The 16487-nt window shown below is 37.2% G+C and overlaps 2 protein-coding genes across 2 annotated transcripts; both read left to right on the top strand.

Moving 5' to 3' along the window:
• Nucleotides 1-6468: 6468 nt before the first annotated feature.
• On the top strand, nt 6469-7398 carry LOC118580577 (olfactory receptor 2A2-like). Its single transcript, XM_036182389.1, has one exon. It carries the CDS (start codon nt 6469-6471, stop codon nt 7396-7398), a length of 930 nt encoding a protein of 309 aa, XP_036038282.1.
• Nucleotides 7399-13769: 6371 nt separating this feature from the next.
• On the top strand, nt 13770-14702 carry LOC118580578 (olfactory receptor 13). The gene has a single exon (XM_036182390.1). The coding sequence runs from the start codon at nt 13770-13772 to the stop codon at nt 14700-14702; it is 933 nt and encodes a 310-aa protein (XP_036038283.1).
• The last annotated feature ends 1785 nt before the right edge of the window (nt 14703-16487 follow it).

The following is a 16487-nucleotide window of genomic DNA, read 5'->3' as shown; positions in this document are numbered from 1 at the left end:
GGCCTGTGGCAGCATTTCAGATTGTATGTGGTGCTGGGAATTCACCACAGAGCTTTGTGCATGACAGGCAAGCATTCTACCAACTGGGCCATCACTCTAGCCTGGCTTCTAATCATAACTGAAGAGCAAATGTTTCTAACTCTAATCCTTATTAAAATGGTGATTTATCACGTACTACAATTATTTTCCAATGCTTTGATCTCAGAAAAATCTTTACACTCTTAAAAGTTACTGAGGACCTCATGATACTTTTAGGTAGGTATACGTATTGATATTCATAATAAAAATTAAAACTGAGAGTCAATTGAAAATAATACTTATAATTCGTCTTTATTTACACTTACCACAAGCATTTGTTGACTATCTGTTTTGACCCAGTAGACTGTGATAAGTGTTGCAAGCTGAATACAGAACATTGCAAGCTTCTTTCACTTTTAAAAGACTCCCATAATAGGTTATTACAAATATTGTCTTTTATGAAAATTTTATTTTATTAAAAGCTTTAAATTTTTCAATACTTCACAGTATTGTAAATTTTAGTGCTTGGTTTAATAGTTGAAAGTTCTTCTTCCTGTCTTCTGCCTCCAGTGTGTTGTAATAGCACATATAGATAACATGCAAAAAAAATACAATGTGTATACATGAGAGAATGACAGAGAAAAAAGACCAAACTTGTCCAAATATCATTGTGGAAATGACTTTGATGGTGTTGGTCTTTTGGAAGCTTTTTGGTCATTCTCAGAGTCCTTGAAGCACACTGAGAAAACAGTTGTCAGTGTCTGTCCTCATGCTATGCATTGAGAGAATGAGACTAAGACACAGAGACCACATAAAGAGCCTGGCACACGAAGTACAATGGGGACTCAATACTGTGACTTATGGCTGCAGGCTGTAATCTTTCCCATCCACCGTGAATGGAGACACATGTGGCATTGGGAGAGTTCCACTGTCTAGAGAAGAACAGATTGTAATGGTACTCAGAGCCATAAAGCCATAACTGCAAAAGACTGGATATTGTGTTTTGTTTTGCCTTAGCTTCAATATTCTCTAGAGACATGAAGATTTGTGCAAAAGTAACTGGCTTGCCCACTGCCTAGAACTTTGCTTTCAAGTTCATCAAGTACAATCTTTTTTGTCTTCTAAACAGAAGACTCTGGCCTACCCACCCCTCAGGGAGAAGATACATTGGTGTGACGTTGTATGGTCCCTCTGGGAATTTGAACTCTCACTAGAGACTCAGAAGTGTTTTGTCCTCTGATTTTAAAATAAAAACTATGCTCCTGGGCTTCTTTGGAGATATTTCAGCAAGTCCTTTGAATCCTCCTGTTACTGATTCCATCTGATGAAGGCTGTCAGGAGGAGTAGGATGCTACAAATGTTTTAGAGGTATGATTCTCTTCTCTGTGGGGTTTACGCTAACTCAAAGTATCTTCCTCAGAGAAAATCCAGTACTAACATTGCTCTATACTAAAGAGATTCATTTGAACTGGAAAGTGGCTGTTGGTATGGGTGATTGAAAGAGAACAGTATGACAGTAGAGATCACCATAGCAGTGTCAAAAAGATGCTATTCCTGAGTTATTTTCCACTCTGAATGAATTGCAAGTAGTTAAAAAAGACACCAGTGCCCCCTTATTGTCAGGGCAGCTCCTCGTGCTGTGCAGTAGACGGGTGTCACCAAAACTCCCTGGCATCCGTCCCCCATCTTTTTCTATGTGGTGTGACTGTGGGAGCCAGAGTGTTGCAACTGTCTTAAAAGTGAGGAGGCTTGAAACCTCTAGACCCTGGAATAGCCAAACTAAAGAGAATTTTATTTTAACTGCCTAAATGAAGATACTAATATCCAGGATCCGTATTTCAAAGGAAAATTGAATACCTGTTAGAGTCATTTGTTTTCTGAATCAGACTGATAAATGAATTTGTCATATAATTATTTAATTTCTAAGTATTTCAATTTATCACACTAATAATAATAAGTGTTAGACTTAAAGTACTTTTTAAAAGCATTTTCTGACTGAAAGGAAGAGAGAGAAAGACAGAGATAGAGAAGACAGAAGAGAGAAAATGAGCCATCAGCCAACTCTAGAGAAAAAGAAACCAAAGTACAAGCTAGGTAAACACTCTTGGCAGAACTGTTTAGGGCAGTGTTTCACAACCTTCCTAATGCTGTGACCCTTTAATACAGTTTCTCACGTTGTGGTGACCCCCAAGATAAAATTTTTTTTGTTGCTACTTCATGACTGTACATTTGCTACTGTTATGAAGCATAATGTTTTTTCTGATGGTCGTTAGGGTCGCAACCCACAGGTTAAGAAGCTCTGTTGAAAAGCTACTCTAACCAACCATGAAAACCTTTAGTTTTGTGAGCTGCTGTGGTTTTATTCAATGTATTGCAAATACAAAGGTTTAGGCACCAATACTGTAGTATTTTCTTATCTTTCCCCATCATAAGAGTTTCCTTCTATATTTTAATTTAACTTCATTTTTATACTGTCTCTATGGTAATATTGCCACCTGGGAGTGATGATGAAGATTTATTAATCCAGGCACAAAATTATAAAGAATAAAGAATCAAAATAGAAATGTTCCTATGAGATGGCAATAGGTTGAATATATTCAACAGTTTTTTTTTTCATGCTAAGAAGTTAAACATAAGTCTATGATTACAAGTAAATTCAATACAGATGTCCCTATTCACTAATTAGTACGATATAGAAATATTTGATTGTACCAAAACTAATTTGACATACATTTATCTATAGCCCTCCTCAATAAATTCAGTACATTTATAGAAATTAAGGAATCTATTATTTCATCTCTTTACCTCATTGGGGTTATATTTCTCAAATAAATTTATGCAACTGATCCCTTTCCTGAGATCAGCAAATGGAAAAGTTTGTAAGTCTATAACATGTATCTTCAAATCTCCCTCTCATGTAACAATAAAACACTTCCTCCAAAAGCTCTCCCTATGAAACTGTCTCCTCAAAGTATCAATTCAAAACAGATATAAGATGGTATTTAACCTCTCTAAAGTTCATATTTTTTATAAGTACCAGAAATCAATTTCCAAAGATACCCTATTAAAATAATTTGGGGCTGGGGATTTAGCTCAGTGGTAGAGCACTTGCGTAGCAAGCACAAGGCCCTGGGTTCGATCCTCAGCTCCACATACAAAAAAAAAAAGATGTGAATATAGCCTTTGGAGTTCATCATTCAATCCATAACAGATATCAGTACATTTAAATGTGACCCTTAGTTGACACATGTAATATTATATACTTCATTGGCATATGTAATAAACTTCATAAGAGATTTAATTCATAATAGGAAATGCATTGTCTGCTTTACAATAAACTTGCTGAAAGCCATGTATGATAAAAATGAAATTATATCCAGAGTTTCAAATGTTATGGTATTGATTGTTTTAAAATATTGTCAATCTGTAGTTTCTATATTGTTACAGACTTTCTTTTCTGTTTAATGTGAGTGATGAATCACATTGTTCCAAATATTATTCATCCTTGAAGCAGAATTTTTTCTAAAATCGGAAACTGAAATTTAAAAAAAACAAACCTAGATTCAATATGGCATAAAAATTTATATCTCTTGTTACTAATCAAGGTGAAATGGCATCTAGAAGTAAATGTAAAGAGTGACAGTAAGATGGTTCTTTCATGTGTAACCACACGGAACCTGGAGAGTAAGAAGCACGAAAGTCACATGAAACATGTCACTTCCCTTGACTTACAGGCTGAGTTGAAGGTAGAACAGGTGAGAATTTCATTCTGGTCACCAAAGATTACACATTACAAACCAGGTTGCATTTCAGCTTTGTAAAGAATGGTGTTCCAGGCTGAGTGGTGGTGGCACACACCTTTAATCCCAGCATTTGGGGGAGGGGGGTTGAGGCAGGTAGATCTCTGTGAGTTTGAGGCCAACCTACAGAGTGAGTTCCAGGACAGCCAGGATTGTTACACAGAGGAACCCTGTTTCAAGAAAACAAAACCAAATAAACAAATAAACAGAATGATGTTTCAGATAAATGTAATTTTTTTTATTTGTATCTATGTCATGCCAAGTAAGAAAGATCCTAAGAAGGTTGGTTTTTAGACAGGTTTTATCAGAGCATAAAGAACTACTGTTTCTCTGGGATTCACTATAAAAATGCAACAATAATCTATCATTACAGGACAATTGCTGCTAGATTAAACACTCTTCTAGCTGGCTTCTTATTGTGGTAACCTATGCCTGGATATTATGCTATCCAGACTTTTAGACGATTTGAGACAGATGCTTTCATATGTAGATAAATAGATTGAGTTGATTGAGGGTTTAAAATTCTCTGAATTTACAATAGGATTTCATGAAAGAAGATAGCCTCACTACCGTGTGTGTGTGTGTGTGTGTGTGTGTGTGTGTGTGTGTCTATGTGTAAACTTTTAATTATGGCAGCACTAAATTGCAAACAATCTAGTGGTGAGATATATGAAATAAGTAACAATCTTTAAAGAATAACTGATTCATGTCAATGTGTGTTACACCCAGGTTTTTTGACATGGGAAATGGTTCATTGTATATGTACAAATGATAGCAGTAATTGAGTAATACTGTATTATTATTTTAAAATCCATAATATAAATAGACAGTAGAAGGTAAGAATTATCAACAGCGATCACTTTTCTTTGTCAAAATTAATCTCTAAATCTAAATTATTGAAGAGTATATAATTTCCCAGAATTGACTAAAAGGCAAATGATAAGGAAAATCCAATGATTAATATGTTTCTAGAATTACAAACATGTGTTTGCATTAAAATAGGATATTAAATTATATAAAGAAAATTTTCTTCAATTTACTTTACTAAGAAGATTTGACTTCATAAATGAAAGCACTTCTTTATACATAGTTTTCAAAGGTGATCTTTTATCCTTCCATATACTTTTGTCCCTCATACAGAAGGACACCAGAAATGTATACTATGCTCATGATAAAACTTTAATTATTGGACTAAAATTATAGTTTCAGGATAGAGAACTCCTCTGGGCATACAAGGCACTGGGTTCATCTTCAGCACCAAACAGGGCAGAAGTGAGTCTAGTAAAAACGGCTGAACAGTTTGCTCAGTGGTTAAGAGCATTTTCTGCTCTTACAGATGACCTGGGTTCAATTCTCAGCACCCAAATATCAGTTTACAACCACCTGTAACTCTAGATCCAAGGGATCTAATGCCTTCTTCTGACACCCTGGACACCAGGCCTCCATGTGGCACACATACATACATGCAGGCATTTATATATGTAAAAAAATAAAGATGAAATCTTTCTAAAAAGAGTCCAGTGAAGTCTAGATGTTGGTTGATAGATGAAGTGTGGACTATGAATAGATGATCCTGAAACTTCTGTTCTCATCAGAAGTAACAGAGAGTTCAAAACTGAAGCAGGCTAAAGGAGACAAGGGAACAAGCTTGGAGGGTCCACATGCAGAAAAGGAAGCATCAAACATGTGGGAATAATGAAATGTTACCCACTGGCTAACCAAGTTAGGAAGCCCAGACAGAAAGAGATGGATCAGCAGAAGATTTTTCTATATCTGTCCAACTAATAGAAATAAAACTGTATTTTCCATCAACATTACCATCTTAAATTATATTGTGTGTATATATATACACATATATATGTGTGTGTATATATATATATATATATCATTTTAATAGCTATTCAAGAAATTGACTGGGAAAAATAATTGCTATACAGTAGAAATATCTGAGAATTGCTGTGTTTATCAAGTGATCCAACTTAGCTTTGTCCCAACAAGGAAATAAATTAATACCCTGCATCTACACATAGAGCACTGAGGATACTTTTTGCAGAAAATAACTAATCTGAATCAAAACATGGGAAATATAGTGTATTTTCAACTTAAGGGATCTCCTACTATTTAATATTTACTCTTCAATCTACTATTTACTCTTCAAAATGTCAGTATTTAGAAAGACACATAAAGACTAAGGATATATTCAAATTACAAGATACTAAGAAGAGATTATATTAAATATAATGTGAAACCTTAGATTAGGTCCTGTGTGGTTAGAGATACTAGAGGAAACAAACATGTAAGCATTACATCTCTGGATTTTTATAGTTACAATGGAGCAGTAACTTCAAATGGGTCAAGACTTTAAGTGTACAGAGACAAAGAGTATAAGAAACAAGAAAGACATTGATGCAGGCTGAATCCAAGTAAAGGGATGTACAGGTTCTTTACATAAATCTGGATGTACATTTTGCTGTTTGAATTTACTTCTAGTAAAGGTTGAGAAACACAGATGGCTATCTGGAAGTGTGAAATAAAAGAGCATTGAACTATTTCCTGCACTTGTTTTGAGATAAATAAATCCAATTTTCATTTATTGTCCAGCTTTGGGCTTGCCACCGCATGTCACTGTTACATCAGCTGTCATAAAGGAATGGGAGGCAACCAGACATGGATCACAGACTTCATCCTGGTGGGACTCCGGCTCAGTGCTGAGATGGAGATGTTTCTCTTCTGGGTCTTCTCCCTACTGTACATCTTCAGCCTGCTGGCAAACAGCATAATCTTGGGGCTCATCTACCTGGACTCCAGGCTGCACACTCCAATGTACTTCTTCCTTTCACATCTGGCCATTCTTGACATTTCCTATGCTTCCAACAATGTCCCCAAGATGTTGGCCAATCTTGTCACCCACAAAAGAACCATCTCATTTGCTCCATGCATCACACAGACATTCTTGTATTTAGCTTTTGCTGCATCAGAGTGCTTGATTTTGGCAGCAATGTCCTATGATCGGTTTGTGGCCATCTGCCATCCACTACACTACACTGTCATCATGAGTTGGAAAGTATGTGTAGCCCTGGCTGCCACTTCCTGGTCATGTGGATTTCTCCTGTCTGTGGCTCACACAATTCTTCTGCTAAGGCTGCCCTTCTGCAAGCTCCGGGAGGTGAACCACCTCTTCTGTGAAATCCTGGCTGTTCTCAAGCTGGCTTGTGCTGACACCTTGATCAACCAACTTGTCATCCTTGCTGCATGTGTTTTTGTCTTAGTTGGGCCTCTTTGCTCGATGCTTGTCTCTTACACGCACATCCTCAGGACAATCCTAAAAATGCAGTCGAAGGAGGGCCGCAGGAAGGCCTTCTCTACCTGCTCCTCCCATCTTTGCGTGGTGGGGCTCTTCTTTGGGATAGCCATGTTGGTTTATATGGTCCCTGACTCTGATCAAAGAGAGGAGCAGGAGAAGATTTTGTCACTGTTCCACAGCCTCTTTAACCCAATGCTGAATCCCCTCATCTACAGCCTGAGGAATGCCCAGGTGAAAGAAGCCTTGCACAGAGCACTGCAGAAGAGATCTGTGTGACTGGCACACAGAATGTGAGTTGGGTAGGGCCATGCTCCTGAAAAATGTGGTTAGCTGACGCAAAATTCAGGGAAATTTCCCAACTAGAAATATGATTTTTGTTTGTTTGTTTGTTTGTTTTTGAGATAGGGTATTACTATGTGGCTCTGGCTGTCCCAGAACTCACTCTGTAGATCAGGATGGACTCCAACTCACAGGGAATCACCTGCTCTGCCTTCTAAGTCAAAGGCACATGACAGCACACATGGCTAAAAGTCTGATTTTAAAAACTATAATTGCTCAAATTCCAGCTCTGGAAGTGGGACAAAATAACAGGGAAAATTATATAATCATAATTAACTATGAATTCAATTTCTGGATTGAGTCTCAATGTTAAAAGTCTTTCCCAAATAGAACATTATTTCTCTTTTATATTTGCATCAATTATTCATATTTCATCACCAATCACTTATTTTAAAGGAAAGCTAATTAAGCACCAGAGCAAGCAGAAGACATAAAGTAATATAGATTAGAACATATATAAATGATATCAAAAATAGAAAAAGAAGAGATAAAATTAATGGTTTCTAATGTGGTTTTTCTATTTAAAAAAAATTAACAAAATGACCAAACTTTAGCTCAGTTGAGCAGCAGGTCAACAGAAGAGAGAGTGGTGAAGAGCTGGGGGATGGCTCAGCTCTGAGAGCATTTGCTGCACAAGCCTGAGGACCAGGGTTTGAACTCTCATTGCAGATGTAAAAAGCTGCCTGTGGCTGCACTCTCTCACTCCAGGGATACAGGGACCAGAAACAGGGAGTCTGCTAAAGTTTGATGGCTGACCGTGGAAGCACTTGTTTCAATAAGGGACCCTGCCTCAAGGGAATAAAAAAGAGAATGATAAAACTGGCCACCTCTACAGCCACTACACATGCTCACACAAGCTTACACACACACGTATACAAGGGGAAAATACTAAAAACTAAAATTAGCTTTATAAAGGAACATCATCACCAATTTAGCTGATGTGTAAAGAACTGTGACAGAACTCTGTGAGCAAGTACATTACAATTAGGATTTTTTTCTATAAATACCAAATCTACCAACTCATTAAAATGATCTAAGTAGATTTATAATATATAATAAATAAATTAGTAAATTCAAAGCTCATCAAAGATAGTTATGGACCACATTGTTATTTTAGCAAACTATACCAGAGTTTAAAAGGAAAAATTAACATTATTTCTTCATAGAGATTTTTTTAAAATAGTATCAAAGAGAACATTTCCTAAGTCCTTCTGTGAGGTCAATGTCATTAATATAAGAGACACCACAGGAAATACAAAATACAGACCATTAACCTTCTGTATATGAGTGCACAGTCTCAACCAATACCAGAAACCAGAACCTGTAAACAGGCAGCAGAAATGCTATGATCAAGTGAGATTTATTCCAAGAGTACAGTAATATGAACATACAAAACACAATCAATGTACTACGGTATGTTAAATAAAGAAAGAAACATATAATCTCTCCTTACATCTGTTTAAAGCAATTGACAGACAAGTCTAACACTTTTCCATGAGAAACACACATTCAACCATCTAGGTAACTTTTTTTTAATATGAAAAGGGGTACATGATAACACCATAGTTAAAATAGTAATGAACTGTTAAAGATCTGATGCTTCCCCCTTTAATTAAAAGGAACAAATTCAAGGGTGTCATCCTTTATTTCTTTTATTAATCACATGAAAAGAAAGACAATTGAGTTATAACATGAAAACCAAACTACATTAAGATTCCATTCCATTCCACTTAGAATATCAGACAGTAAAAATATCATTGGCAACAAATGCCAGTAATGATATGGACACAGGGAATCCCTGTACTCTGCTGGTAGAAACATGAACCAGTCCGGGTACTGTGGAAGTTTCTCAAAAATCTAACGTCAATGTGGACGTTTCTAACTATGTAGATGTCCCACCTGTTGCTCGGCGCTCACCTGTACCAACCCTTCTTAGACCCAAGACTCAGGGAACATCTCAGAAGAGAGGCAGAAAGAACGTAAGAGCTGAAGAATGGGGAGCAGCACTGTGAAATGCTGTCACTAGACACAACATGGTTGTTGCACAAAAGTTATGGTGACCTGTACAGGACCAAGCCACTGAAAAATCCCAGGATGATTTTGTAAACCTATGATGGAGTCAGAAAATCATAAAAGAGATGTGAGTGGAAGAGTAATAATAGCTCCTCCCATAATTTAACAGGATCACTCCACATCCCATGCTGAGTTAAAGTGAAGAGGCTCTTGCAACAACACACACGATGGAAGAAGGTGACAGAGACAAGAGTAGCAATAATGGGGACTAGAAGAAGCCATTAGATTCTGGGTCATTTGAAAAGCAATGCCAGCACAATCTGCTGATGAGACATGTAGATGTAAATTAGTCCAGCTACTATGGATTTTTTTCAAAGATCTACCACATGGGTATTTGTGTAGAAGACTCCAATCTACCAGAGACATTAGCACATCGATGTTTATTGCAGTCCTGTTCATGACAGCTAAGTGACAGAACGAACCTAAGTCTCCAATAGTAGAGGAATAAATAAGAAAAAGGTGTATATGTAAACAAGGGAACTTTTTCCAAACAAGAAGAAGAATAAAGTTATGTCTTTTATAAGGAAATAAATGCAACTGGAGATAATTATATTAAGTGAGTTTGGCCAGTCTCAGAAAGACAAATATCGTGTGTTTTCTCTTGTTTGTGATTCTTAGATTGCCTTTAGTCACATAAAATCATGAATGTGTCTATAAAATGACATTAGACATGAATAAAGGATAATAAATGAAGGGAAATATAGAAGACAAATGGAAGAGGGGATGAGGAATAAAAATGGGGGAGAGAAAAAGGAACAGGGTGGTGGGGGGTATGTTTACAAATCAAAGTATATCCATAAAAATTATATTAAATGGATAAATAAATTTTAAAAATTCAGCATGAAGAGGTAAGGGGATCCCAAGGCCCCACCTTTGCCTGAGGAGATTTTGACACTTGATAGCTGCTGAGGATTTGAGGGTCATTTTCTGCTCATGCCTTAGTGGATGGTCCCATGCCCATGCACATATGGACAACACTAACTGAACTCAGTGAGTAAATCAATAAATAAATAAAACCATGAAAGTGGGACAGAGATGTGATGAAGGGTCCAAAAGGAAGCTGAAGGAGAGAAAGAAGAGGGTGGATATAATCAAGGTATATTGTATACATGTCTGGTTGTAAAAAAATAAATAAGAAATATTATTTTTTAAAGAAGTATTTAAGAAATAGGTAGAAGAAATAGAATATTGACCTGAAGACTTTCTGGCTGTATTTCATTTTTTTTCCAAATAAGTGGGGAGGAGGCATATGCACTAATAAAATCATGTTTTATTAATTTCTTAATCAATAAATCATCTACAGTATGACCCAGCTATACTACTTCTGCATATTTACCCAAAAACTCAAAGTCATAATATCACAGCGATAATCACGCACCAATGTTTATTGCAGTACTGTTCATAGTAGTAGCTAAGTTAAGAGACCAACCTGGTGTCCAACAACAGATGAATAAACAAGTCCCAGGACTTCTGTGTCCCTAATGTGACTCCTACATGTCTCCAGACCTGTGCTTAGGGATGAAAGGTCTGAGTTCCTAGATAATATCCAACAACTTAGACCTTGTCATTCAACTTCATTTTCCTAATACCTTTCAAGTAGCTAGAAAATCAGACTAAAGGATGAATGGCTAAAGGCATTAATTTCAAGATTTTATTCAGTCAATAACCAGGAACAATCTGTTCATCTGCCACTATATCTCTTGATTGTTTGAAGACTGAAACAAAATGAAAATTCATAAAGCTACAACAACCTGTAAATTGATGTAGCTGTGGTTCCAAATATGACTTTGTATAAACATGTCCTACTACTTACAAAAGTACTGACTATTCTTCATGAACGTCTGAAGATCTCATTATGATATGGCTTCCACAGACACAGAAACAAAGATAGGCTCAAATCTCTGTGGGCTAGAATCACAGTGGGTGGTTTCTTCCTGTCTCTATAGGAACCATGATGGTGCAAAGACACCTATTTTTTCATTCACTGCACAAGGCTCTCATGACAATTGAAAGGGTGGAGGTGATAAATTCATAAAGCCTTCTCTCCGAAAAGGCATCTTGAAAAGCCATAGTCCTTCTTTGTTAGTTCTGAGAAAAGCAGCAAGGCTTCTAATGTCACCACAGAATTGAAGAAATGTTTACATTTTCTGAATGAAGGTTTACCATGGTTCTTGTACAATAGCCTTCTCTAGACACTCAGGCTTCCTCATTTCCTGGGTAAGTTCTGATGAAATGTAATGTTATTTCCATTGTCTGTTTGCTCTTACTGTCACAAAGCTACAGTTCTACTTTCTTAATGCTCAAATTCTGCCCATCAACACTTACAACAAGAAGATAAACTGAGTAAGACATACAAATGTTTATTGGTATAGTATACATTAATATGTTAATGCATAACTTTAATCAATGTATTAGTGGTTAATTTTGGCAAGCAGCTTGTCTTTTATGAAATAGAGGCATGTATGTGCAAATAAATTCCTGAAAAAAGTATTATGAACAAATTATCATTTATAGGAACCTGTCAAGTAAGTATACAAATGTATGTTTATTATGTATAACCTTACTTTGATGCCATACAAAGTCTGAGCAATGAAGATATAATAATTTAATTACTGATACCTCTAAACTAAGAATAAGGTTATACAGATAATAGGAAATGAATAAACAGCCGGGGGTGGTGGTGCACGCCTTTAATCCCAGCACTCGGGAAGCAGAGGCAGGCGGATCTCTGTGAGTTTGAAGCCGGCCTGGTCTACAGAGAGAAATCCAGGACAGGCTCTAAAACACAGAGAAACTCTGTCTCAAAAAACCAAAAAAAAAAAAAAAAAAAAAATCAATAAACACGCACATATGGTTTTATTTTCACTTGCCTGAGCATGCTACTTACCTCTCATAGTAGTAAGTGAGGTCCAACATAAATTTAATATTTTGATAATGAGATCTTTCAATCTCAGATGAAGAATTTCATGACTATTTAAAAGAATGATTATTTGCTCATTTTTGTACACCCACATAGAGGGAATTCACATAAAATAAGAGGATAAAATTATGCAATAGGGGGAAAACTATGTTTGTATTCACATTTTTACTATAGAATTATAGAGTTGGAGAAGTGATAAAGTTCAGTCAGCCAATAGCAATAGCAATGTTTCTGCAGCATTTCCCACAGAAAGTGAGTCATTGAAAGCCACCTGCAGAGATGGCACCTAAAACTGTGTTTAGAGTATCTGTCAATATTGAGGCAAAAGACAAGGTTACTAATCCTGCTGTCATGCCTGACAAACAGCACAGTTCAAATCTGGTCAGTCACAAAAATGTTCATCTAAATGTTAATGTGAAGAACTAAATGACAGAAAATATTTTTGGCTGAATCTAAGCCTTTACATTTAAATAGAAAAACACTTTGTGAGGTACTTATTGTAGAGTGGAAAATGTTTGTGGAAGGGATGATGAATGATGCTTTTTGTATGTTTAACCTTGCTACATCCTACTGAACCCTTTCCACTCAATATTGAATGCAATACAGTTTTGAAACATTGGTCCGTCATTTAGGGTTCATTGTTTCTAATTAAAAATAATAAGAGAATAACTCTGAATAATGTCAACCAAGACAAGGAGAATTTATCTTAAAACTATATTGTAAATCGTAGAATGTTGTCAAACAAACTTTGACTTGCAGTAAAATGAGTATATGTATTATGATATTATAGATCCATCAAAAATGTTACTGTCATAAAGCGAGCAAGATGGTTCAGTGCTCTTAGAGTTACAGCAGGGTACAAGAAGAAAACCAACTCCACAAAATTCTCTACATGTATGTAATGGCAAGTGCACCCACACAAACACAACATGTCCACATACACAATAGTATAACTAAAATTTTTTAAATGATAAGAGAAATATATTTGTGTACATAACAAAAGAATTTTGTTTTTGTTTTTGTTTTTTAAAACAGGATTTCTCTGTGTAGTTTTGGTGGCTGTCCTGGAACTCACTGTGTAGACCAGGCTGGCCTCAAACTCACAGAGATCCACCTGCCTCTGCCGCCCAAGTGCTGGGATTAAAGGCATGTACCACCATTACTCGCCAAGAAATCTTTAAAAATTCATTTAAAACAAAATTCATTTCAGCTATCCTTACTTTGCTCACCTACAAAGAGTATGAAGTTAGCACAAATCTGTATTAAAGTCTACCCTTAAATCAGTCATTAACTCAGTTTCCTCTGCCATAGGGATATGGGAAACAATATGACATTGATCACAGAGTTCATCCTCCTGGGATTTCCACTCAGCCCAAGGATACAGATGTTCCTCTTTGCCCTCTTCTCCCTGTTCTATGCCTTCACCCTGCTGGGGAATGGGACCATCGTGGGGCTTATCTCCCTGGACTCCAGACTCCACACTCCCATGTACTTCTTCCTGTCCCACCTGGCCATCGTTGACATTGCCTATGCCTGCAACACAGTGCCTCAGATGCTGGTGAACCTTATAGATCCAACCAAGCCCATCTCCTTTGCTGGATGCATGACACAGACATTTCTCTTTTTGACATTCGCTATCACAGAATGTCTGCTCCTAGTGGTGATGTCCTATGATCGGTATGTGGCCATCTGCCACCCCCTCCGATACTCTACCATCATGAGCTGGAAGGTCTGCAGCATTATGGCTGTGTCTTCCTGGATCATTGGGGTTCTCTTGTCCTTGGTTCATCTAGTGTTACTTCTACCTTTGCCCTTCTGTGTGTCTCAGAAAGTGAATCACTTTTTCTGTGAAATCACAGCTATTCTCAAACTTGCTTGTGCAGACACACACCTCAATGAGACCATGGTCCTGGCTGGGGCAGTGTCTGTGCTTGTGGGACCATTCTCCTCAATCGTGGTCTCTTATGCCTGTATCCTTGGTGCTATCCTGAGGATCCAATCAGGAGAGGGTCAAAGGAAAGCCTTTTCCACCTGCTCCTCCCACCTCTGTGTGGTTGGATTATTTTATGGAACAGCCATTGTCATGTACGTTGGACCCAGACAAGGGAATCCAAAGGAGCAGAAGAAATATCTCCTACTGTTTCACAGCCTTTTTAATCCCATGCTCAACCCCCTAATTTATAGTCTCAGGAACTCTGATGTGAAGAATACTTTGAAGAAAGTTCTGAAGTTGCAAAGAGTTTTCTGACAAGTTTATAGCATCATGTTTAACCACTGACAGAAGAAATGATCCTCCCAAGAGGGTCCTAGCCATCCAGAGCATATGCATTACCTTAATTTAGCATTGAGCTGTCTCGTGCCCTCCATTTGGATGACTGACTCAGTGGTTGTGGGAGGGATTCTAGAAATCTATCATTTCAAATGCTGACAATAACAGATTGTGGTGCAGTTAGTCCCAATCACAGCCAAAAATTCAAAGCCACACTTCCAAAAAAGTACTTCTGAGAGACCCTGATAGTCATGATGCAGTGTTTCATCTACCCAAAATCCTCTCTGTTCAAACCATAAGCCTTCCAGAGAACTTCAACATGCCTTCTGTTGTAACACGAATCTTAAAAGGTCTTATTAGAAAACAAAAACAAACAAACAAATAAAACAAAACAAAAAAACAGAGCCAGATATTAGGGCAAAAGCTGAAAGATCAGAGACAGAGCAAGTCCACCAGTAGTTGTTACCTCTACAAAATCCTCAGTCTAAAAAGCCTCTGAGTCCTCACCTCTGAGGGTCTCAGTTGAGCTGCTGCTCAGTTCCTGTCTCCTCACGCCTTATATACTGTTCTCTTCAGCCATGTCACTTCTTAGGATTAAAGACGTGTGTGCTTTCCAAGCAAAGGCGTGAGATCTCAAGTGCTGGATTAAAGGTGTGTGCCACTACTGCCTGACTTTGTTCCCAGTGTGGCCTTGAACTCACAGAGATCCAGACAGATCTCTGCCTCCCAAGTGATAGGATTAAGGGTGTGTGCCACCACTGTCTGGCCTCTATGTCTAATCTAGTGACTGGCTCTGTCCTCTGATCCCCAGATAAGTTTATTAGGGTGCACAATGTATTGGGGTATACAATATATCACTACATTTTGTGATGGAAGAAGATTGTGAATGACTCCATGCTGTATTTCTCTGTAAGATTCACACCTTTATTAGTGAAAGCTATAAAATTTTGTTTTGTTGAAAAAAGAATTCTACTGCACTTTTTAAAGCCTTGGCTTTTGCCAAAGCTGATAGCTGTGCCATTTTTTCCGACACTTAAGTTATCTGGAACAGGGGAGCTTGATTGACCACTTGTGGATACTTTCTGAAAATCCCTTCTAGGACAAACATGTTTTCTCTCACCACCCCCCAATTTATTTATTTATTTTTATTTTTCCTGCAAGGAAGCCTGTGCAAAGGTTGTCAGTTTGAGGACAGTAACTCACATCAGTGCAAGTCAGAGTCTGTTTGGTTATGGAAAGTGAGGGTCACTCATTGTCTCTATTGTTTAATATGATCCTTGGGTGACAATGACTCCAAGCATCTCTTGTTTCTTGGTCCAGTATGCCATTATAAACCTTGAGGAATGAGCCTATTCAATCTCGCAATCTTCCAAATTTGTGATGAATATGAGTGTGTGTGAGATGAATCAATCTACGTGTGTGTGTGTGTGTGTGTGTGTGTGTGTGTGTGTGTGAGAGAGAGAGAGAGAGAGAGAGAGAGAGAGAGAAAGAGAGAGAACAGAGACACAGAGAGAGACAAAAGGTTATATTTTGAAATAAAAAAAAAATCAAAGTTTGACTTCAGAGTTTTAAAATACAACTGCTTTTCTTACAGAAACCTGAAAAATGTCAAAACCCACAGTTTAAAGCTGTGTCCACTTGCTATGATGTAAAAAACATGCTTTTGAAGTGATTTCCTTTCCTGGCTTAAATTTCATGACATATACATCTGTATTTAGTTTCTTATCAACTTCAAATGTTTTACTTCTGTACTTTAACATAACT

Source organism: Onychomys torridus, chromosome 3, assembly GCF_903995425.1.
Source record: "Onychomys torridus chromosome 3, mOncTor1.1, whole genome shotgun sequence".
NCBI lineage: Eukaryota > Metazoa > Chordata > Mammalia > Rodentia > Cricetidae > Onychomys > Onychomys torridus.
This window is presented reverse-complemented; position numbering and strand designations above follow the sequence as displayed.